The sequence below is a fragment of the Hyaloscypha bicolor genome (assembly GCF_002865645.1).
Source record: "Hyaloscypha bicolor E unplaced genomic scaffold K444scaffold_182, whole genome shotgun sequence".
Classification (NCBI taxonomy): domain Eukaryota; kingdom Fungi; phylum Ascomycota; class Leotiomycetes; order Helotiales; family Hyaloscyphaceae; genus Hyaloscypha; species Hyaloscypha bicolor.
Genome location: NW_020194684.1, coordinates 5,254,679 through 5,277,659, shown reverse-complemented (window position 1 = coordinate 5,277,659; position 22,981 = coordinate 5,254,679). Strand labels below are relative to the sequence as shown.

Below are 22,981 nucleotides of genomic sequence, written 5' to 3'. Positions count from 1 at the left end.
TCGTCGGCCCCGTTGGCAAGTGTTGCCCCTAAAATTTTCGGCCGACAAAAGGAGGCTGATCGGAGAATTTCTCGTTCCGGATACTTGCTGAACGAAGACCTCCTAGCCCGCCACCGCTGTGACCGCGCCGATGTGTGGTACAGTAAAGAGGCGAAGAGTTGAGGAAAAACTCAAAAGTTGCCTTGGGCGAAGGCGATTGACTATGGAGGCAAAGGAGCTACAGGGTTCCTACAAGGCATGGAGCGCCATAATGAACATCATCGATAGTCTGTACCATAACTTTGGGAGTGAAGAAATTGGTGGGGGAGTGCAGCTGCGGCGCGAGCAGCTTTTGGCTAAAAGGGGTGTGGAGGAAAAGATTCTCCTCAGCTTGACTCTGGGACGCCAGTTGGGTTCCATCATGCCAGGACATTGGCAGAGAGAATGAATCATGCGAATCGCAATTGTCGAGATCAGGAGAAGAGCGCGAGGAAAAAGCACTGTTGGCTGTGAAATTCGTAACCGCCAAAGTTGGGCGCCTTCGACAGAAAGCCATTGGCGTTGTCAAGCTCAAGGACGACGTCATTGGAACTCCTGCAGGAACCCATAAAATGATGAAAAGGCTGGCGGTTGAGTTTTGCACGTTGCTTCTTCCATAGTCTGCATGAACCTTACTATCGAGCATGCACAGCTGGAAATCCAGCAGATGTCGTCTGTCAAATGTCGAATTATGTCTGTCGAGGGGTGTTTCCAAATCCCACTGCAGGTGGCATGTCTTTCCTGCAGCCGGTCTCCGAGGTCTCCCGCCCTTCTAGCTTGCACCTAAATATATACCCTTGCTTGCTGGAAATGTCTCTGAGTGCCTGTAATCATTTGAAGTCTCGAGTCTCTCGGTGCGTTGTAAAATCATGGGAGCCAAAATGTCCCAAGTCTTCAAGTGCCTGAGATCTAACCTTCTCGGCTTTTGGAGATCACTGGGGGTTGTGAATAAATGGCGAGATTCTGCTTGGAGATCCATCATCCACATTCCTGGGATTCGAGGGACGTTATCGCGTTCGCTTCTGATGCCCCGATCCAGAAAGCAGCGAAAGCTAGGGACCAGAACATCAATGACCCCTTCAGGAGTCCAACTTCAAGGGCCGCCACCAATCCGCGAGCATGCCCAGGAATTTCTGATCGGATTGCACAGTCGGGAGCAGAAACATCCCACGTAAACTGGAGCTACCCCCGGTCCAATCTTTGCTCCTGCCTCATTACTTATTGCTGGCTCCCAAGGACCCGGAAAGGCACTTCAAACATGGGAGAGAGTGATCGACGGCGCCCACGCAACGATCAAGGTTCGACATCCGTAGGGGTGGTGTTTGGATCTCTTCACAACGTTGTCCTCCAGGCCTCCTCCTCAGATGCAGGTGCACATCCGTGGGCCCGTGGGGCCTTTAATCTCATCCCCTCACATACAACGAGTCAGCGGCGCAAAGATCCGCCTATGAACTGAATGGTGAAGGCTGTGGAAAGTGCCTGACATGACAATATCAGTAATGAAGGGGCAGCCTGATAGGACGCCCACACGTCGGTGGGATCCCAAGTGCCACCCTTGCCCGGCAACCCTGCTTTGCGGATGTATGTGCAGAAGAAGAAAGCATGAATTGGGTTAATTCCAAGAGTTGAGGTTGAGGAGCCAGGATGCTGCAGCACAGCTGAAGAAGGTCGTACAAGATTATCCAGACGGGTATGGCGCGACGTGTGAGTTAGGATTTGCGGAGTCGGACGTCCAGGACCAGGACCAGGACCAGGACCAGGGCAGGGAGGGCAGCGCAGGCTGGGAGGGGGGCCGTGGTGCAGCAACCGCAACAGCACCACCAGCAGCAACAGCAGCAGCAGCAAAGGACATGATTTGCAAGTTGAAGTCAAGCCCTTTTGGCTCTGGCACGGACGAGTGCAGGGCGCATCGCTGCCGGCTCTCGTGATCATCGATTGGATCGCTGCGATCCCTGGGGCAATTGTCCGCTGTCAAATCGGGGAAGTGACGGCGCGAGGCATGGTGAACCGTGAAGCATGGTCTGGCGATTTTTTGTTGCTGGGTCTCCCAGCACCACGAGCACACCAGCCAGCACATGCGCTTCCCGATCCCCAAAGCGCGCAAGTCCCAACTCCCAAGCAACGCCGCCGGACGACCCAGGGCTCCTCGGATCTGTGGCGCACCGCTAACTCGACACCAGAACTATCGAACGCCGATGCCATCTGAACAGAACCACGCTGCGCTCTGCCCTCTGTCCTCGGCCACGCGACGCCTGCACCGCGCCGATGGGCCACGCTGACGACCACTGCGAGTTTGTTGCGCGCTTGGGATCTGTCAGAACTCGCGCTCTGCTGGGCCCACTGAAGTGTGGGCCAGAGCCAACACCAATACTAACACCAACACCAGCTCCAGCACCAGCTCCAACTCCAGCCCAGCGCCAGCCCGTAGCCGTCCCAGCCTGTCAGGCTCTGTCTCAGAAGCCCGACTCCGAGCCTCGAGGCTGTTAGGAAGTTGGACAGCCCACCCCCCTCTTTATCTTATTTCCTCCTTGGCCGGAAGCAACCTCCCTTCCACCCCTCTGGCTCTCCGTAGGCCCAGCAATGCAAGACCCTCCCGTGGCAATCTGGATACTGGGTACCCCTCAGTGTTGCGTGCCCGAAGTCCATGCCGGATCGAGGGTCTGCGATTGACATGGCCCAAGGACCCCAATGAGCCCCTCAATCTTCGGTCAGCACGCCTGGCTTGTCTGGCCCAGCTACACTTGACGTGAGTCGGAGTAGCGTCAAAAATATACGAACTACTGCCATCGGAATAGAAATAGTGGCGTCAAGGGAGCCAGGGGTGCCATGTAGAAGAAGTCTGCTAGGGCTGGGCTGGTCGCTGGGCCTCTAGCTGACAAGCATCGAATTGATCCGTGACGAAGTCCCAGGGGGTGGGGCTTGCCTTTAATGTTACCCAATCTCGTGGCGTCGCAGACGTACCTCCAATGTTTGTCCCAAGTAGTCTAAAGGCTGCTCTTGAAGATCTCTAGATATGCTTCTTCAAGCTTCCCCATCTTCTTTGCCACCTGTCGATTTTTGACCCTACTTGACAGTCACTGGCCGTGGATCACTCGTTCGGTTTCACGTCCCTCTACTTAGTGCTCCATCTCAGTGCTCCATCTCAGTGCTCCATCTCAGTGCTCCATCTCATCGGAGTAAAACCTTCTTTTCCTTCCACCCAGCCAGAAGCCAAATTCACTTCAAGCAGCGTGCTCCAAGAACGATGCTGCTAGTGGCTTGAAGCCTTCTTCTCCCATTCGTCCTCCTGGCTGTTGAACTCCCCACGAAGGCTGCTTATCCCATCAGAGACAAGTTCACTGGCTCCTGCCGCCTGCAATTAGCACCAAGTCCTCACTACTGCACTCGCCAAAGCCATAAACAGTCCCTTCCTCTCCACAGGTTTTGCCTCGTCTCAATTCAAGAATAGGACTGCGCCTTGAAGAGACTGAGACCAGCGCACAATTGGTTTCGTTGTGTTCCTCACCGCCCGTCTTTCAACCGCCATTTCAACGCCCAGTGAAAGTGCCGCGGCCTGCTTAAATCGACATCATCCTTCTGTCGGCTCGCTTCCTGGACGCGATTGCTTCGAACTCCTGTTGGAAAGGAATCATAAAACGAGAGGGCTGAACATCGAAAATCCTGAGCGAGCACACGATCACCTTAGGCCTGTTCGAGGAAGATCTTTCTAGCAGACTTCGAGAAGGGCCACCAACCTCGGTAACCCATCCAAAAAGTAATAGTCGCATGGGGGGGCAATCGCAATTGATGGCAGTCTCGGTCCAAACACCTTTCTATTCAAAGTCAGGCATGTGGAACCCGGGCGACCCTCACTCGACATTCTCATCCACTGGATCGGAAGGGATTCCAAACTCCATGTCATATCAATATCCGCTGCCATCATCTGGTTTGGACGCTCCTCCTAGCATGATCCCCAGCTATCACAATCCTCCGTTAGATCACACGCAACCAGCTTCGCCCGCTCAAGCAAAACCAAGGTCTCCGAGTCTCAAGAAAGAGACAAGTTCTGCATCTTCGAAGTCGGCAAAGGTTAAGAGATCCATGTCTACCCCAAATGTGCGGGGTCCAGCAACAGCAGAAGCCGCTGCGCTTGCCCTGTCGGCAGATAAGAGGAGGAATAAACTGGGCTATCACAGGACCTCTGTAGCATGCGGTAAGCATTTTCGTGATTCGAAAAGGCGTTGAAGGAAGTTTCTTTCGAGACCTTAGTCACTGACCGCTGTTCTTAGGTCACTGTCGGCGAAGAAAGATTAGGTGCATTCCAGCACCTGCTGATCCACAGAATCGCTGTTCGAATTGCATCAGGTTGAAAAAAGAATGCAATTTTTATCCAGTCGATCAGCAGCCTCCACCAGATCCCAGACGAAGAGGTTCGAAGGCTCAGAGTGGAACTGAAAGAGCGTCAGAGGAATCCTCATCTCCTTCGACATCATCAGGCCAGCTCCCCGAGATGCCTCAGACGTTGCCGTACCCACATTTGAGCATGCCTCCCATTCAAGATCTTGGTGGACCTCAAATGAAGCGTCAACGAACGGAAAGCTTCTCTCCAGAAAACAAAGGTGCGAGCTTTCGTCACCTGCCACCGCAAACGGTATCTAACGACTCTGCAGTCGTTACATCTTCCCGCAACTTTGAATACCCTCCGGGCCCAACTAACTGGATGGCTCCGGATGCTTCTCCCAGCACGAAGGCGCCCACTTCGGATGTGCCTCAGCCATACTGGAGAGTGAATCCTCAAGACTCACCACTAACACCAGCTTTCTCGCCATTTACTCCTAATCTACAAATACCGCCACAGCAAAATTGGCCAGCTCCGCATCCGGAGGCTAGCCCGAGAGATGATATGTCCTGGTCCGTTCCTCAGCGTTCGATCTCATACAGCAATCTCGAAGGTTTGCAGAGTCAGCACCACCAGCATTACTCTCAATACAGTCATCCACCTTCTCAACCAGGTTCGGACCATTACACAACCAAGCCACGCGTGCTGCCATCCTCTGGCATGTACCCACCTCCAATTTCAACCTCTGGAAGCGCAATTCCACCATCTGAAACAAGTTCTGCAGGACTTCCTGACACTCCACAGCATCCTCATTCTGCGGGCTCTTTACCTCCAGTCCCCTATTCTAGCTGGCAACAACCATACTCGTATCAGAAACCACCAAGTTCTGGGGCTGATCATTATGGGGGTTACGCGCCTCATGGAAGCTTGCCCCATCTTCAAGGAGGTCCACCAGTTCAAGGAGAAGGAGCCCATGGGCCTCCCCCAAATTATGGCTATGGAGATCCAGCAGGCGGAATTTATTACCCACCACCTCATTCAGGGCGATAAAAGGGGCCACAGGCGAGACGGCAACTGGTGTCGCGTGGGTTACCAACGAATATGGACTTCCAAATCGTGAGATTTGTACCAAGATTATCTTTCGCGGATAATTGGAAATGGTCAGATGGAGGAAGAAGGAAATTTATGGAGTTGAGACAGAAATATTACGCAATGGGAAAGGAGGAATTTGCGGCGGAACACGGAACGACAGAACAGCGGCAATGCGAGTAAATATTTCAAGAACCGACGGAAGGAGACGAGAGACACCAAAAGCACTGGACTCCGGGTCAGGAATATGGACCCAAAAAGAACCTTCAATCCAAGATCACACGATCTGTCTAGAGATTAGAGAAGACTCGGGCGAGGTGGTGAAGCTCACACCACAACGACATGTATATTGTACCACCTAATGACTTAACGATTCTGGGGGAAGGACGAGGTAGGAGCATGAAAAGGGAGCACTGGTCTCGGTCGAGCATTTTTGTACATGGTTTTAAGGAGGGGAGCTGGAAGTTATGGAAAAGGAGATCGAGGGGAAGAGGGGAGCTTTGCTGCTTTTGTGCTGTACGCATTGCAAATATCGGCTCTTGTCATTGCCAATTTGCTTCAACCTTGTCAAATATCGAAATTTCAGCAGCGCGAAGCTATCAGAGGTCTGCAGTCTCCCATGATGCGATTGTGAGGTCCGTCTGCTGTCGACGTTGCCTTTATCTGAAGCAGAGCCTCGGCCCAACAAGACTTGTGTTTTACTTCTTCCGAGATAGGTCGAAGGTGCACTGATGCCTGGTGGCCACATAAACAAGGCATCAAATACCCCTGTCTCGAGATCTTCCCGTCACTGGTGGTCATCCCTCGTCTACCCCACGTTGCTCGCAAATAAGCAACCCTCACGACAGCACGCAATAATCCCAAACCCTTGTCCGTGGCACAACGACGACATCCAGCCAGCCAACGCGCAAATATCACGCAGCCATGCCCCTCTTCAACCACTTCGTCGACATGTTCGAGGTGCGTCCCTTCATTTCCACACCGCGAAAACGGGGCGCTCCGCTCCCTCCCGTTGAAACATGTCTCTGATAAACGTTCTGCAGCCGCATCCAGAAGACCGTTTACACCTGCGCCTCCACCGCGCCCGCTCTGTTATCTTGACTGCGCAAGAGTTCGTGCTCCCTGTTCTTTTCCTCTTCCGGTTCCCCGGCGTCCTCGTCCGCCGTCTCCAACGCACAAACACGTGGTGGCAATCTCTCCTCTTCTCTCCAAGTCCAAATGCAGAAAGTCTCTTGTTCAAGCTGTGCGAGGCGTGGCGACTGTCATTTGTAGCTGTTTCAAGAGCCGACTCTGCATCTGCTTTTTCCTCGCAAATTCTAGAATGAATCCTTCACCATCACCTTCCTATTCAGATCCCTTGTCCCGCCTCCCATCGTATTTACGAACTTCTAAAATATTCAACGGACTAACCTCTTTCCCTTTAAAGACTCGTCGAAATTCGTGCCGCGCAACGAACGTTTGAGGGGGCGTACGTCCGCACGGCAATCGGGCAATTCTCCTTTGCACTCGTGGTCCTCAAAATCTTCACTGCCGAATTCTACAGCATCGGCGCCCTGTTTGCTACATATGGAGTGGGGATCATGCTCGTGAGTTTGTATCGGAGGTACGAAGGGAACAGACAGTTTTTCAGTGAAGTGGGGGAGGATGGCATGGGCAGGAAGAAGTTTAGGACGAGTGGGAATGCGGTTGTGGTTTTGACTGCGTTGAGTTTTGGGGCGTATGTTAGCTTGCTGGTGCTTACTATGAGGCTTGGTGATTGAGAAGAGGAGGGCATTTGAGATATTGAATGAGGCAGGGCAAGTGGATATACCGCCATATGTTCTGCGGGGAAGTTTCATGCTGAAATCCGTCCGAGAGTTGCAAGGCCACCCTTGGAGCAGAGACTGCTGCCCGGCATTTGGATCGAAAGGGATTGTTTGGGATAGCGCCGATCCTTCGATCTAGCATGTACCGCAGCCCGCCTTATGATGTGGGACTATGACAGACGAGCCTATGAGCTCAACCGTGAGGTTTTAAGACCAGCCGTGTGTGCATTCCAAGCATATACCTATCTTACCCTGGAGTTGTACCTTGTTAGAACGAGAAAGATCCAGAAGGAGGAACTGCAAAGGCTTCTCATCTTCCGTTCAAGTCTCACACCACCTATTCTCCCTGCTATTTGTCCACTGAAGCGAAGTCCTACCCGTGGAAGTCTCGGCAGATAGTTCTACCTTGAGTTTCTATGAGGAGAGATCTCACGGAGTAGGCCTTTCCAACTCCCCAGAACTAAACCTACCTCGCAGATCCCGGATCTTCCAATCTATGAAGCAACACTATTTTAATCTACCTCGCCTTGATCTTCCAGAATTCGAGTTATTTCTGGCCATCACCGGAAGTTCCTTCGACGAGAAGCAAAATGTGGCACAGTACAGTCACCGTACTTCTACTTCCCTTACCTTACCTTCGGTTGGTACCCTCGTCCTCCATTAACTGTCTTCGGGGATGCACTTACAGGTACGCACTATTGTAAGATACCTTTTGTCAATGTCGTGTATCTTACTATTATAGTACCTAGAGCTTCGGGTCGAACATCATATATGAGCATATCATATAAACATTCATACTCTGATAAGAGAAGTCCTCGAGCTTTTTGTCTTCCAAATCTGTCAATTCGGCAGTATTTGATCCTATAAGAAGACGATAATCCTCCTCTCATCTCAAAGATAAAATCAACATCCAAAATGTCTGAACGCTTTCTTCCTATCAAGACTTCAGACCTCACACCAGAGCAAAAGGGAGCATACGACCACATGTCCCAAATAGCAGAGAAGTTCTTTGGAGATGCGTTAGCCGCAATCACACCACACCACGCGTCTCTCATAACTAATTAACCCAACCCCAGCTTTACATACAAAAGGCCCTTAGGCGGCCACCTCGGCCCCTTCGCGCCCCTCCTCTCCAAGCCCTTCTTCGCCTTCATGTCCGCCGTCTCCTCACTCCCTGGTCTCCCGCCTTCCGCTCGGGAAACCGCAATCCTCGCCACCGGCTCGTACTACCAGTCTCCCTACGAAACGTAAGTCTTGGTTCCTCTTCGCAATTCATTGACTCCCTCACTCGTCTTGCGAGCTGTTGTTTGCTAGCGTTAGATCTTGAGGAGTAGTGGAGCTCCATAGCGTTTCTGAATTAAGCATTGCTATCCCTTTAGGACAGGACTAATGCGAGATTCTGGAGTTCAGATACGCACACGAGCGGGTAGCCTCGCAAATCAATTCGCTAACCAAGGCGCAAATTGACGTGATTAAGGAAGGGAAGAAGTCCGACGATTTAGGGAGGGAAGAGAGTGTGGCGTTTGATGTGAGTTGGAACTGGTGAGTAGGAAAGGATTGCTAGGGAAGGAGAGGTGGGAGGAGGCTGTGTGGTGCTTTGGGAGAGGGGCCGCGGTGGAGCTGGTTCAGTATGTGGGGTTGTATGCTTATACTTGTGTGTTCTTGAATGGGTGTGATGTACAATTACCAGGGGAGAAGAGTTGGGAATGAAGCTACTTGTTGAGGTAGCTCGAGCGGCGGGTTTTCGCTGATTGATACATCAGGATGTTGTGTGTGATGGAGACATAACGAGATGGATGAGTTTAAGCAGCTTAAGTGGTTGAGATCTGTGCAGGATGAGGTTGCAGAATCAAAGAAAGCGATATGGTGATTTCCTGACTTGCAGAAACTAGGAAGTCTCTTTCTTCGTCGCAGCCTGCACAGGAGTGAATTGTGATGAAGGTACGCTTCTCCTTAGCGCTAGTGACGTTGAAGTATCAATCGCTTTGGATCTTCAAATTTGCTCTTCAAGACACAACGTTCTGACAATTTACACTATTTGATGAGGCGTCTCATCAAATCCCAGTGGTTGCCGATCACTTTCGGCGAGGGAAGTCTTTCCAGTCACTCTTGAGCGATCCATGACACTATCAAATGAGAAATCAGAGCACTTGAACCGACTTCTCAAGAAGCCTGCTTGTCTTGTGGCAGTTGCTATTCTTATGTGATCGACTCGCTCTCGCAAGCGCTGGCTCTGGTGCTTACAGACTACCTTAATAACCGTCACAGAAGGATGGAAGTGTGTTTCAAGAGGCGATGTAAGACCAATCTCACGTTGAAGGAAACATAGACTTGGCGAATCCAGCGTACAGGCTGTCTGATTCATGATGGGAGTGACAGCTCCGCAAAAACTGCCGCAGTGAACGCACACAGGACTTGGTGCAAGTCACAATTGGCCGACGAGACAAGGCTGTCGGTGACACAGGTTGAAAATGCCTCTGTAAAATGTGCGATGTCGCTGGCCGTTTCGAGGAGGAGCCGCTGGGAGGTATAAATGCAAGGCAGCGAGGCTGTGTTGTGCTGTGCTGTCCTGGGGGAAACTCGATCAGTGGTGGCAGGGGCTCGCTAAATAAGCTTCCTGCTCTTCAATATATCCGAACTTTGGACAGCAATAACAAGGGGACCCCCGAGAAGCAAGGACGGCTTGGATGAGCTGCATGCCAAGATGGTTCTGTCCAGAATCTCCCGATCATGCGACTGCGAGGGAAAGGAAACAATAAATCATGAATCGGCTGCTGCGCCATCCAAGCTTGAACCATGCACCGCCACGGCGGACCGGCGCACTGGCGCACTGGCGACCCCAGGCTGATTGTACTCGGTCTCTTTCTGCCTCGCCAGCTCACGCAGCACCCACCTGGCACACTTTTGGTGCGGCTCCAGCCTGGTGTCCGAATCGCTTCTCGAGGGAGTCGAGGCTCTCTCACGGGCTGCCCACCCCAGCACTGTCACATCGCACATCCGCACCCTCTCGTTGGCCGTCGCTCTCAATCTACGGAGGCAGCAGGTCAGGCTCTTTGCGAGTCTGGTTTCTGCTCCGGGAGCTCCCCCTCAAACAAAACGCCGACAGATAATCGACGCTCTAGTGTCTAGTGCCGCGCCCCCAACTCCCCTCATCCCCTGACGCGCGACTCCCCATTTACAACCATCACTCCCACTCCTACTCCCACTCCCACTTCCACTTCCTCCGGACCGGAAAAGCTATCGATCGCATGATATACCCACCGCATCCTCGACGGCGCTGATCATTGAGCTCTAAATCTTACATCATCACCAATTTTGTTGATTTCTATTCCTGTGCCTCATCTCGACGTTCAAGAGCACGCGCATATCATCCAGCCGCCCTGCCTGACTTCCGCTTCAACCCCAAGGCTGCACCATGACCTTGCCCTTTGCCTGTTGACCACAACCCAGAGCTGTGGCCGCGCGAGCGCACCTTTATAAGACTCCTTCCCAGGACCTACATAGCCTCCTTATCACCCAGATGTCTACACACAACCCTATTTCCACCTTCGTCGGCCCTCAAAGCTCACGAGATCCCGACGACGACTTTGGGCTGAACAACTCCCACCTCCCTCCCACCCCTTTCGACAGCAACCTCCTCTCGCCGTTCAACCCATCGCACACCATTAGCAACTCTGCGAGTCCTTCCTATAATATCGGCAGCACACCTGGCGAGTCTGAGTACAGCAACTATCAGCCCAGCGAGTTCAGTGACGGTGACGACCCTTTCTTCGGCGTGAACTTTGACGCCGGAGTTGGGAGAGTCGACTCTGGTCTCAGTGCCATCGGGTTTCACGTCGCTGATCTCAATCGTCCATTACCAGGTCCTCCAGCGCAGGTTCAGCCCCCGTCTGCGACCTTCACAAACTCGACCTATCCTCTCAGCCCCATACATAGCAGTTCACCGAACAGTCCCTATTCCAAGGGAGCAGTCGGTGATACAAAGGGTATTGCTGCCATCATACAGCACGAGCCAACCACTGATTCCCACAATCTGCGATATCAGAACGTGAAATCTCTACCAACCACGCAACCCGCTACCCTACAATTAACTCCCGACCTCAGTAGCAGTAGCCACACTAGCGCTGAAGGCATTGAGCCGGGTTCCATCTCACGACCAGAAGACAGCGCCGCCATTATGGCCACGCAGTGGAAAGTAGTGCAGCAGCAGGACCGACCGAACAGCTTCGTCCAGTCGAGCGGACAGTACAACGTCGGTAGCCATTTCGAGGGCCAATTGCCCAATCACACCGCCCAAGGCTCTGCTCCAACCATAATGCGAAACGAGGAGGGGCAATGGAGATCGGATGAAACGACTGGTCAAGCTGGACTTGGTCCTGATGCTCGAAGAGAGCTGTCGAACGTCGAAGTCCCCACCTTGAACGAAGCCGAAGAGCGAAGGCGAATTGATGGCAAGAACCTTGATATTGAAGAGTGGAGATCGCAGGCGGGTGGAAGCGAAGCCGGAGACGAACAACCCCCTCACTTCAACCACAACCCCTTTCAACAGACTCCCTCTCAGCTTCCTCATGAAGATGAGAATAGCGAAATCTTCCCTTTGGATGATGCGGCTAGCATACATGAAAACCGACCGATCGAGGGCCAAGTCTACTATGACTTGGCCAATCTCAATATTACGGAAACTGACAAAGCTTTAATGACTCTACCACGACATTGGTACGATCCTCCGACAATCCCCGAGATCACTACCACCTCAAATCAGCCTTTGACTTCAAGTGAGGCCATGATGCGGTTTCAGCAGGCATCCGACACAGTCTCGATAGCGTCCCGGGCAGCAACCTGGGGCACGAGGCGCCGACGACTTAGTGAACCCAGCTTGTCTGAATACGACGCTGTCATTGATGGTAGCTTCCTTAAGAGACTGTCCATAAGCAAATCTCGCGAAGGAGAGCGTCGCCCTAGCAACTTCTTTGACCAAGGACTTGATCGACTGGATCGGTTAGCCAACATTGTCCGGATGAGGAGCGACAGCAAACTCAAACGAGTGCGGAGCTCGACCAACATGCCGGAAGAGAGACAGAATCCGCCACAAGGACGACACAACAGTGCAGGAACTCTAGCACCGCCGTCAAGATCTGGCAGCATGAAGAAAGGACCGCCAAGCATCAATACTGCCCTCGCTGCCATGGCAGGACCTCTTGCGGCCGTCGGAACGACACACACCCGCAAAGGCTCCATTGGGGGCAACCCTGCCTCTCCCCAAAGCCCTGTAGAACACCTAAGTGTCCGAAGGGGGTGGTCGCATCGAAGGAGGAGCAAGAGTGAATTGAATCCACGTGACAGGCAGACAGGTCTTGTAGGTCTCATGAGGGCGCAAGGGGGTCCTCCTGTGGTCAATCTCGCCACCGGAGCTCCTGAGGTTGAATCAAGGAGGTCCGAGCGACAACAGCCAGATGATCGGGATCTGGACGAAGACGACGATGAAGATGAAGATCAAGCGGATGAGGGTGACATGAAGATGGAGCTGGAAAAGGACCCCATAACACCAAATTATGAAGGTTTCAAGGCGCATGTATTGCGCTTGAACCCTGAGATGGGCCCCAAGAATAAGTGGCTTGTGAGTAGAATTGCCAATCAACAGGAGATCCGGTATAAGAATCTGCTTGATCTGCGCGTCAAGCACTCTCAAGCTATTCTGTCTCGAAGCTGCTCTACTGGTCTTCTTTGTGTCACCCAAAATGGCGGTGCCACTTCAGCAGATGTAAAAGTGCGGGCTTCTTCAGATCAAGGTCCTTTGCAGTTGGTAACAGACTTCAATTCTGACAACGATTCCAATCCTGGGGAAGGCGCTCTTAACGATGAGACTTTCCCACAAGGAGTCCCTATGCCGCCAACTCGGAATCTTCCAGCGGAGTTCGAATGCCAGCTGTGCTTCAAGGCGAAGAAGTTTCAAAAGCCATCTGATTGGACGAAGCATGTTCACGAGGATGTACAGCCATTTACCTGCACGTACGAGAAGTGTAAGGAGCCAAAGTCATTCAAGAGAAAAGCAGACTGGGTTCGACATGAAAACGAGCGACATCGCCACTTGGAGTGGTGGATCTGTCAGTATGAGGATTGCAGGCATCCTTGTTACCGTAAGGATAACTTCTTACAACATCTTGTCCGTGAACACAAGTTGCCAGAACCAAAGCAGAAAACCAAGGCCGCCATCAAGAAAGCTCGCCTGACAGAGCCCGCGTGGATAATGCTAGAGCAATGCCATCACGAGACAACAAGTCGACCACAAGACGAGCCTTGCAAATTCTGCGGCAAAACATTCCCAACATGGAAGAAATTGACTGTGCATCTTGCGAAACACATGGAGCATATCAGTTTACCTGTCCTTCGTCTGGTGGAACAGAAGGCGGTTGATGCGAATACCATCATCAGTCCCGTCGAGAATATCATCTCCCCGGTGACACCTGGCAGCATAACAAAAATGGAGCCTTCTTCAAGCCCTTTCAACATTATGAACGTCACCCCACACATCCCGGCTGGTGCTCAGTTCGCCTCTACGGGTTTTGATCAGCCCGCCTATTTCTCAACGGCAGGGTCGAACTACAACAACCTGGACTCAACCATGAACTATCAACCGAACACCACCATGTACCCGAATGCTTTTCCCATTCAGCAGCCTACTTTTGGTTCGATGGGATCAAATGGCATGCATACGATGAATAACACTCGCTCGTATGAGTTGATGGACCCTGGATTCACGCAACCCAAGATGGAACAGCCTGACCCATACCGACAACCAATGGGGACTGGGTACCCAAATGTAGTGCCGACCCAGAACTACAATATGCATCATCAGCCCTCGGGATATTCAATGCCGCAGAGCCTCGACGGACTGCCGGCAGCATCCAGCTATCAAAACTCGACTATCCTCGGTATCAGCCAGGCAGGATATCAGTTTGACCCAATGGCAGTTGACCCAGGACCGAACTTCCAGCAACAACCGACACCGATGAGCCGTGCACAGGGGAGCGCGTCGTCATATGCTCACGGGCACTCGCCGCCACAACAAGTTTCTTATTATCAGCAGTGATCGCGTTTTGCAGATCAAAATTCTTCATGGAGGTGGCGTGAGGCGCACATTTTGGGTATTTTCTTGTATAGAGGGATTTATTTTATGACTTTCCTTTGTTTTATAGATACCATGACGAAATGTCTACTTGGTCGGGTTTGTTTCTCCGTATATCTAGCGTGGGGTCTGGAGTGAGTGTGATACGTGGTATGAAGTCAATGAACTCTGCTTTTCATCTTGATGTGGCTTTTTGAATCGTTTCCAGTGTGTTCATGAAGTGACCGAAGTCCCACTTGCTGGTAGCTCATCAAAACGGACTCGTTCCATGTAGGTATGCGGCCTTGACATGCGACTTGACATGAGCCGAGTGTTCTGGCCCTCTATACAGATTTACTGGGAAATGACTTGGGTCATTGAGTGGCTTTGTTTCCTGCTTTCATTGCTGTTCAGTCCGGTAGTTTGGAAGAGTCTGTGTGGCTAAGGAGAGTTCTCCGAGCTCGCCATTTTTCTTCTTGCCATCACCTATACGGCTGGACCCTTCGGTCCCAAAGATTTCATCAACCCAAGCTCACGTGGGAAAGCCCTTTGCGGAAGAAAGCAATGGGCATCAACGCAAAGTCCCACAGCGATTCGAAAAGATGGCAAAAGACATTCCTTCCATATATCGAGACCACCCCTCAATTAACTGGTGATGGCCAGGACGTCTTTGGCCAAGCTTCGAGATCAACGGCCCAAAGTTGACGACATTTTTTGAAGTGGAATTTCAAGAGCTCCAACCAAGTTGGACAGAGGAGTCGAGAGTGGCCAAGCAAAATGGTAAGAGCAGTGGTTGGGCCGATTGCTTCCGGTGCAATAATCTTCATAGAATATTCATCGGCACAGCGATCTAGATGATGCAACAACTGTGTAAGTTTTCACACTGTCAGCCTATGGAAACATTTCACTAATCGCTTGGCAGCCGGGGCCAACTTCATCTTCTACTTCGGCACTACTTTCTCTGAGACAATTGGTATCGGTGACCCATTCAGAATCTCAGTTATCCTAGCAACCGGTACTCCTGCCATCCCATACTTCGCCATGTATAACTCACACCACCTAGTCAACACTGTTTCAACACCCATCGCATTCTGGACCATCGGCAAGTTCGGCTGACGTCCCCCTCTCATCGTAGGCGTGGCTGGAATGTGCGTGTGCCAATTTATCGTCTCCATCGTCGGCGTTGCCACAGGACGAGAGAGCAGTGCAGCCCACGACGTCCTCGCCACCTTCGTCTGCATCAACATTGCCTTCTTCGCAGTCTGTACAAGCCGCTCAAGGTCTGCAGGTTGGCCAACAGGATAGCCCCATCTGAAGTCGAAAAGGGGGGAAGGTGAGACTGTGCTTGAGGAGAAGGCATGATGTTGTTAAATAGATAACCCGAGACTATGAGGGAAGTCTCTCGTTGAATAATAGAAGGTAATACTCCCCTAACGTTTTCTCCGTTCTGGATGTTCAGACTCCTTGGCAATTAATTCTAAAATCGCCGTAAAGGCTCCCGTCCCTTTCAAAGGAAATGGCGAGTATTCAAGGAACTGAGACATCAGGATCAGCGAGGAAGTGTTGCGTGGGAAGGTGGAATCAACTGCTTCCCCTAATTCGCGGCCCACCGTGATATACTCAAAAGGGATTTTTGGGCACAACAAGTTTTGGAGAGGGGGCTAAGTGTGGGACGATGTGGGCTCTTATGCTTTAGAAACTCAAAGTGAGGATCAACAGGTCTGGACGAGTGGTTAACAGCCACACACGAAAACCCACCTTAGAACTCGACTCTAAGTGTGGAGCGGTTTCAAAAATCCAAGTTTAGAAGGTTTTTCTAAGGGACGGGACTCACCGAGGGTCCTGTAGTTTTGCTGTTTTGGTAATTGGATATTTTGCATGGGTCTTCAGGGGGGTTCTTTTTGATGGTAGAATTTGTTTGGAAATGCACATATGTGCTCGTTTAAAATGTCACACAGCACGTTTCTGATGCTCTCAAGCCAGAAAAAGACTTCATTGCCATTCCTTAGCAAGTTTATTGACCATCCTGCCTAACTGTATCCAAAGCATTTTGGCGCAATTAATTCAATGTACTAATCGAAAAACGCGTTTCTAGAAAGGGGTCCTACCAAAGCCGCTTCTCCAGAAATTATCCTCCTTGAGACGTCCACTCCCTATCAATTGCCAGTCCTCCCTCATAAGTCATAGGTAAACTCCACTCACTGGCCAATTCCTTTTTCCACCACTATTGCCGGTCGGACAGCAGTTGGGGCTGCAGGTGGGACCGCCTCTTCAACTTCCCCTTGCAATTCGTGGAAGAGATCATCCGCAGCCTTCTCGTACTTTAACGACTCTCGGATGGAATACTTCTCAATGACATCCTCGCTTAAGCCAAAATTGTTGTTTGCTCTCAGCCAGTCTCCAACCATCGATCTGCACCTGTCCTTGAACACCTCTCTCGAGTCATTTCCGCGGATAAAGGAGCCGTGAAGTATTGAAGCTGCATGATCGTTGAAGAGCGAAATGTACTTTTCCAAGTCTTGATGCCAAGACTTGAATCCTGCCAATGCATCGAGCTCTTCCGTAGTTTTCTCGCCAAGAATCTCCGTTGTTGTAACCTCAACAGGCCTCTTGATATCTCCAATGAAATTCAGCAAAACGTCCACTGGTTCAACAATATTGCCAATACAACCCCTACAGCGACAATAGAAGCCGTACCTTTCCAAGAGAAACTCTCGCCTAGATGCAACCGAGCTTCCGCAGGCACCACTATAGTCGAGGGTTATCTCACATCCCTTCTTGATGTCTTCTGAGGAGATAATCACAATGTTGCCATCCTTCGTAAATCTGCGAAAAGCGTTCGGAAAGCAAGCGTGATTGATGCGCGATGCGACCTTGAAGACACCAAGGTTTCCTGGCCCAATACTGGCCAACTCAAAGCTATTGACGTCCCAGATTCTCATAAGTGTTGTTTCTTGGCATGGTGATGTGTGGCAGTTGCATTGGTTGTGTAGGGCCATGAAGTCTCGTTTCTTAGCTTCAGGTAGGAGCATGAATGCAGCTTGCTTGTCCAACCAATCCTGGCCCCCGCGAATCAGAGGGACTTCCTGGAAGATAATGGTACCTTTCTTGATGAGTTGGATTGCGAAGACCCCAAGACCCTTGCCGCCGGCTTGCTTGACCTCCCAGAGTCTGCCAGGTTGGTTATCTAACAATATCAAAGTCAGCAATTGATGGTGAAAGGCCACTCATGAAAACAAATATTTGATATACTGACTTAACATATTAAGGGTCTGCTGCTCAGTTGCTTCTGACTCAGTTGGTGAGGAGCTAGAAGAGCTGCCATTGCTTGAGAAATTGAGCCGCGGTAGGCAATTGCCGTTTCCAGCGCCACCTAGAACCCTCTCGTTCAAAGCCATTGTACCCATTCCTGCTAAGACCTCGGCCTCGTCAGCTTTATTTTTCAACTCTTCAGCTTTGCGTTTCTTCGCATTCTCCTTCTTGCGTCGATTACGCTCCCGCTTCGTAGATGCAGCCGAAGTTGGCGATATCATATCAAGCGTCGACTCCGAACCACTGCGCACAGTATCCGTATTCTGTAAAGAAATAATTAGCTCTGCATCACATCTTTAAACGATGCCAACTACTAACTGTGACCGCGGTCCCCAAATCTGAAATGTTTGAAGTGGTCTTCATCTCCTGATCGGCACCCGCGTTCACCTCTGGACTGGTCTCAACTGCTTGGGCTTCATCTTGAGATGATTGAACAAGGGTGGAATTGGACAGCTTGTCTTTGACTTTAGTTGCGGTGTTCTTCTTGGAAGCCATCTTGGCCAAGCTAAGTGCGAGGAGTTGACTTTGCAAGAAGTTATTCGGAAGACAAAAGCTGGAAAGACAAGGGATTGGAGGAGCACTTTAAATATTGACAGGCGAGAAAGGCTACCACGAAAATAATTGCTATGATTGAGCTTAATTCACTTACTGTCCAAAAGGTTAACTGAAACCCAGTGCTACTATCATACATTTCCATCGTTCTAGTGATTTGCTGATGAGCCTCAACATCGCCATCAGAAAGACTTGAAACTTTGGAGATTCTAGAACTCTCCCTGGCTCTCTCCACGCCAATACAGAACCATGTACTGATCCTCGTGGACTGAGACTAAAGCCAAGACCGTCTGCATAATGGTTTTTCTGAATATTAATACATGATTCTCACCGAAGGCTCTTGAGATGATTTGTACTCGGCAACAGGTTCCATTTACCTGATATCCATCAATTTCAATCAATTTTTCTCGGTCCCGAATCGCTTTCAGTGAGTCTTTGAGGGACATATCTTTCTTGTGAGACTCCACCAGGAGGTTTAAGAGAAGTTCTTCCCATCGCACCATAATGGCTCCTCATTGGTCAGAGTGTCAGGAAATCCGGGCTAACCACTTTAGTCCATAATTCAGCTCAGGGCCACTTTACGCGAATGGAAGTCGCGTCGCGTCGTCCCCTCCCTTCTTCAAACACGCATCTTTCTACCAAACGACAACGAAACTTTCTCAACCTTAGACCCCGTTCACTTTTCCAATCTCTACGTAACGATTCCACATATCCAACTTCAAAAGTGAGTACATCCTCCCCAACTTCTAGATTCCTTGCGCACAAATAGGCTGACATTTGGGTTCCAGTGTTGGAAGCACGTCTCGAGCAGGCTGATGTGCTGAAGAAGGTCAGTGGCATGCTCATAGATTTTCGCACGCCTTTACTAACTCCTGCAGGTCGTCGACGCAATCAAGGATCTCGTCCAAGACTGCAACTTCGACTGCAATGACTCCGGTGTTGCCCTTCAAGCCATGGACAACTCGCACGTCGCGCTCGTCTCCATGATGCTCAAGGCAGAGACGTTCTCCCCATACCGATGCGACCGTAACGTTGCCCTTGGCGTCAACCTCACATCCCTCACCAAAGTCCTACGTGCTGCACAGGGCGAGGATATCCTAACAATCAAGGCTGAGGACGCTCCCGATGTCTTGAACTTGGTTTTCGAGAGCAGCGAGAGTGACCGGTTGAGCGAGTATGACTTGAAGCTTATGGATATCGACCAGGAGCATTTGGGTATTCCAGATACGGAATATGCTGCTACGATTTCCATGCCTTCTTCAGAGTTCAAGAGAATCTGCATGGATTTGATGGCTCTCTCTGAATCAGGTACGTTTGCAGAAGCTTTTACCATTCCTCCTGCTAATGTTGTGACTCTTTAGTCTCGATCGAGGCATCCAAGGATGGTGTCAAGTTCTCCTGCTCTGGTGATATTGGCAATGGTGCTGTCACTCTTCGAAGCCACAGCAACGTCGAGAAGCCAGAACTGAACGTCGAAATTGAGCTCACCGAACCCGTCTCTTTGACCTTCTCCCTTAAATACCTCGTAAACTTCTGCAAGGCTTCTGGACTTTCCAAGACTGTCAAGCTTTGCTTGTCCAATGAGGTTCCTCTCTTGGTTGAATATAACTTGGCCGGAAGCAGTTACCTGAGATTCTACTTGGCTCCAAAGGCAAGTCACTGGCACTTGATTTCTAATGTTCGTTCTAACGGTCCCTGCAGATCGGCGATGACGAATAGACGAGATAATGGCGGGATGTTAATACATAATGGCACGAGGGTAGAGCATATATCATGCGGCGTGAAGGTTGACTTTAAGGATATGGACGAATTGCTCTTTAGTCAACATGCATTGGGGATCCTGAAGCAAATTCTGAATTTTCCTGTACCCAAGACTACGCGTTTATGACATGAAGAAAAGCACACTTTCATCCAAAATCCTCTCCGCACAAATGGGATTTACTTTTGTCGACTTTTGATCTTCATCTGCATGATCCTTTCGGGCTTAGTGCGGGGTATTTAGCTCATCCCGAATTGAACTACTCCATTCGCCCCACCAATGTTACGAAATTGTGACTCCTGAGATAGCGATTTTAATATCTCATACTGCGGTCGGCAGCAGCTATGCCATTTCTTTTCCCGATTTCCACGTTGACGATCTCCGCGTTTCCTTTGTACTGCCTCTAGAACTTGCTCTACTTCTTTAGTTTGACCGCTACAAATAAGGTTACCGAGTCACTCGGCTCACTCGATCTTTACAGACAGAAATGGCGGACGAGTTCCCCATCCCAGAGACACAAGTGCTTGCTGTCGCCAGCCATGTAGGGCCAGCCATCCTAAAGATCTCCATGGATCCGATTGACTGACATCACGCAAGGTTGTTTACGGGTGAGTCCTGCCGTTCTAAGGTTCGCGATTCGGTCGACTAAAGAGCATGCTGGAGAAGCTATGTCGGGAATACAATGGCGACGTATGTGATGCAGTCGCTAGGTTGCGAGGTTGCTGCTCTTAATACCGTGCAATTCAGTAAGTCGTGGGGGTTGGGGGAGAAAATCAAGAGCTGACCAAAGAAGGCAATCATTTAGGATATGGACAAGCAAAAGGCACGCGAGCCACAGCCCAAGAAATCACAGACCTCTACGCCGGCCTCCAAGACTCGAACCTCTCCTCCTTTCAAATGATGCTCTCGGGCTACCTTCCTGGAGCCGCCTCCGTCGAAGCCGTTGGCGCCATCGCGCGGGATCTGAAATACAAAGCTACAATGGAGCCGGGGGAGTTCTTCTGGGTGCTCGATCCGGTTATGGGTGATAATGGGAAGCTGTATGTAGCGGAAGATGTGCCGCTTGCGTATAAGAGCTTGATCATAGATGCGGATCTAATTCTGCCGAATCAGTTCGAGGCCGAGTATACCTCTCCTTTCGGTATTTTCGGGCTCGCGGAGCTGATGTTGGCGCAGGACATTATCGGGAGTTAAGATCGTGGGTATGGAGACGCTGAAGGAAGCAATTGTCACGCTGCATGAGAAATACCGGATTCCTCATATTGTAGTCACCTCGATTACTCTACCAGCACTGGGAGCACTGCCCTCTCTCTCAGTGGTTGGGTCGACATTCACGAGTACAGCAGAACCGAGAATATTCGAGATCAAGATCCCGGCCATCGATTGTTTCTTCAGTGGGACAGGGGATATGTTTGCCGCGTTAATGCTGGTGAGGTTACGAGAAGCGGTACATACAATTGAAGGGTTAGTTAAGACAAAGTCGTGGGTTAGTGGTGACGAGGTCGAGGCAACGGAATTACCACTTGCGAAGGCGTGTGAGAAAGTGTTGGCGAGTATGCATGAGGTATTGACCAGGACGAAAGTCAGCAGAGATGCGGAGTTGGAGAAGTATAAAGGAGTCGATTGGGAAGGGGATGAGAAGAAAAAGAGGGTGGTGGAAAGTAAGGCTGCGGAGGTTAGACTTATAAGGAATTTGGATTGTTTGCGGCATCCTGATGTCAAGTTTAGAGCGGAAAGGTTTCCATAAATATGGGTTGTCTAGATGGTAAGCAGGTAAGATGTAGAGCGTTTGGGTTACGGGGCACGAGTTCTATTCTGCTCATTTAGAAGTATCTCGCAAGTACATCAGCTTTCTTGAAGGAGGCCCAATTGCATTCAAGTCTATTTTCCTTACACACCTGAACTCCCTTTCATCATCTACCTCCACACCACCTCACCTAATCCACCCGAAACTTGTACGCCATTTCTCCAGGTACCAAAATCTATCCAGTACTTCCAAAGCCACCAGCACCTCGAACACTCTCCTCCAACTCCTTAACCTCCATCACCTCCGGCGTATAAATCCTCTCCAATACCAATTGAGCAACACGGTCTCCCTCCTTAACCTCAAAGTCCTTCTCTCCATGATTGAACAGCAATACCTTGACCTGGCCACGGTAATCGGCATCAATGACTCCAGCACCCGTATCGATCATGTGCTTAGATGCTAAACCGGAACGAGGGGCAATACGTCCATCTGTCAATTAACTAAGTTAATGGATGTTCGGCTTATTTAATTGGCACAACTTGGAGATTTTAAGAGGCAAAGGGAGGGGAGAACAAACACGTCCCGTCTGGCACCGCCATACTAATATCCGTATCAACCAGCACCTTTCCCCGCGCAGGAACCACCGTATCCTTCGCAGCATAGATATCGTACCCCGCCGCAAACGCGCTTCCTCTGGTCGGCAGCTTCGCCTTCTCGCTCAGCTTCTTGATGAGCAAGGGAGGGGCGGCGTCGACTTTTGTGACGGCGGGAGCGGTCGAGGCCATCGTGGAGGCGATTGAAGGTGTGGAATCGGCAATTGGTGTTGGGTTGGGCTTTTGGCGTTTTGGGAGAGGTGAACTGGGTGGTGAGGTTGCGGACATTGCGGTTGTAAAAGGGATTGAGAGAGGGATGGGGAAGGCCGTTTGAAGGAGACGCGTTGACGCGAGGGGTTCGCGTAGGCCCCTGAATGGTATGAAATTTACCCAGAACTGCATATTTTGAAGCATAAGTAAGCGGGTTAACGTTGGCGACCACGACTTGACTTGGCGCAGTGTCAAAGACGAAGTTTCTAATCATGTGTCTATGATGGTCATGACGTGGTTCTATTTACAGATCCCCAATTTCATGCCTCCTTATTCGTAAACCTCTGCCTCCCGTCTTCACTAAGCTCTCCCTCTCAGTTCCCAAACCTCCCAGACAATTCTGTCTATTCTCTTCCCCTTTCCAAGACCTCCCTTCTGGTTCCCTTCCTAAAAGCCCTCCCGCCTCCCCTTTT

The 22,981-nt window shown here is 50.7% G+C and overlaps 8 protein-coding genes across 8 annotated transcripts; 5 read left to right on the top strand and 3 right to left on the bottom strand.

Moving 5' to 3' along the window:
• Positions 1–1,053: 1,053 nt before the first annotated feature.
• Positions 1,054–2,116, bottom strand: K444DRAFT_248532 (uncharacterized protein). Its single transcript, XM_024871326.1, has one exon. It carries the CDS (start codon positions 1,948–1,950, stop codon positions 1,444–1,446), a length of 507 nt encoding a protein of 168 aa, XP_024728862.1. The 5' UTR covers positions 1,951–2,116; the 3' UTR covers positions 1,054–1,443.
• A 1,667-nt stretch (positions 2,117–3,783) lies between these two features.
• On the top strand, positions 3,784–5,386 carry K444DRAFT_544112 (uncharacterized protein; the record flags this gene model as incomplete). The annotated part of the gene is made up of 3 exons (XM_024876026.1): positions 3,784–4,210; positions 4,287–4,616; positions 4,668–5,386. The coding sequence occupies 3 exons, from the start codon at positions 3,784–3,786 to the stop codon at positions 5,384–5,386; spliced, it is 1,476 nt and encodes a 491-aa protein (XP_024728861.1).
• A 1,058-nt stretch (positions 5,387–6,444) lies between these two features.
• On the top strand, positions 6,445–7,185 carry K444DRAFT_546142 (uncharacterized protein; the record flags this gene model as incomplete). The annotated part of the gene is made up of 2 exons (XM_024876196.1): positions 6,445–6,536; positions 6,852–7,185. 2 exons carry the CDS (start codon positions 6,445–6,447, stop codon positions 7,183–7,185), a joined length of 426 nt encoding a protein of 141 aa, XP_024728860.1.
• Positions 7,186–10,750: 3,565 nt separating this feature from the next.
• K444DRAFT_543744 (uncharacterized protein) lies at positions 10,751–14,320 on the top strand (the record flags this gene model as incomplete). Its single annotated transcript, XM_024875986.1, has 1 exon — positions 10,751–14,320. One exon carries the CDS (start codon positions 10,751–10,753, stop codon positions 14,318–14,320), a length of 3,570 nt encoding a protein of 1,189 aa, XP_024728859.1.
• Positions 14,321–16,095: 1,775 nt separating this feature from the next.
• On the bottom strand, positions 16,096–18,142 carry K444DRAFT_708791 (SET domain-containing protein; the record flags this gene model as incomplete). The annotated part of the gene is made up of 3 exons (XM_024888190.1): positions 16,096–17,522; positions 17,592–17,910; positions 17,966–18,142. 3 exons carry the CDS (start codon positions 18,140–18,142, stop codon positions 16,534–16,536), a joined length of 1,485 nt encoding a protein of 494 aa, XP_024728858.1. The 3' UTR covers positions 16,096–16,533.
• A 688-nt stretch (positions 18,143–18,830) lies between these two features.
• Positions 18,831–20,135, top strand: K444DRAFT_574838 (proliferating cell nuclear antigen). The gene is made up of 5 exons (XM_024877455.1): positions 18,831–18,923; positions 18,988–19,028; positions 19,078–19,507; positions 19,561–19,850; positions 19,901–20,135. Coding segments are annotated over exons 1-5 (780 nt in total). The 5' UTR covers positions 18,831–18,922; the 3' UTR covers positions 19,919–20,135.
• Positions 20,136–20,243: 108 nt separating this feature from the next.
• Positions 20,244–21,979, top strand: K444DRAFT_248209 (Ribokinase-like protein). The gene is made up of 4 exons (XM_024871325.1): positions 20,244–20,566; positions 20,622–20,704; positions 20,752–21,082; positions 21,135–21,979. Exons 2-4 carry the CDS (start codon positions 20,641–20,643, stop codon positions 21,703–21,705), a joined length of 966 nt encoding a protein of 321 aa, XP_024728856.1. The 5' UTR covers positions 20,244–20,566; positions 20,622–20,640; the 3' UTR covers positions 21,706–21,979.
• Positions 21,941–22,490, bottom strand: K444DRAFT_544285 (putative Deoxyuridine 5'-triphosphate nucleotidohydrolase; the record flags this gene model as incomplete). The annotated part of the gene is made up of 2 exons (XM_024876038.1): positions 21,941–22,194; positions 22,283–22,490. 2 exons carry the CDS (start codon positions 22,488–22,490, stop codon positions 21,941–21,943), a joined length of 462 nt encoding a protein of 153 aa, XP_024728855.1.
• Between the last annotated feature and the right edge of the window lie 491 nt (positions 22,491–22,981).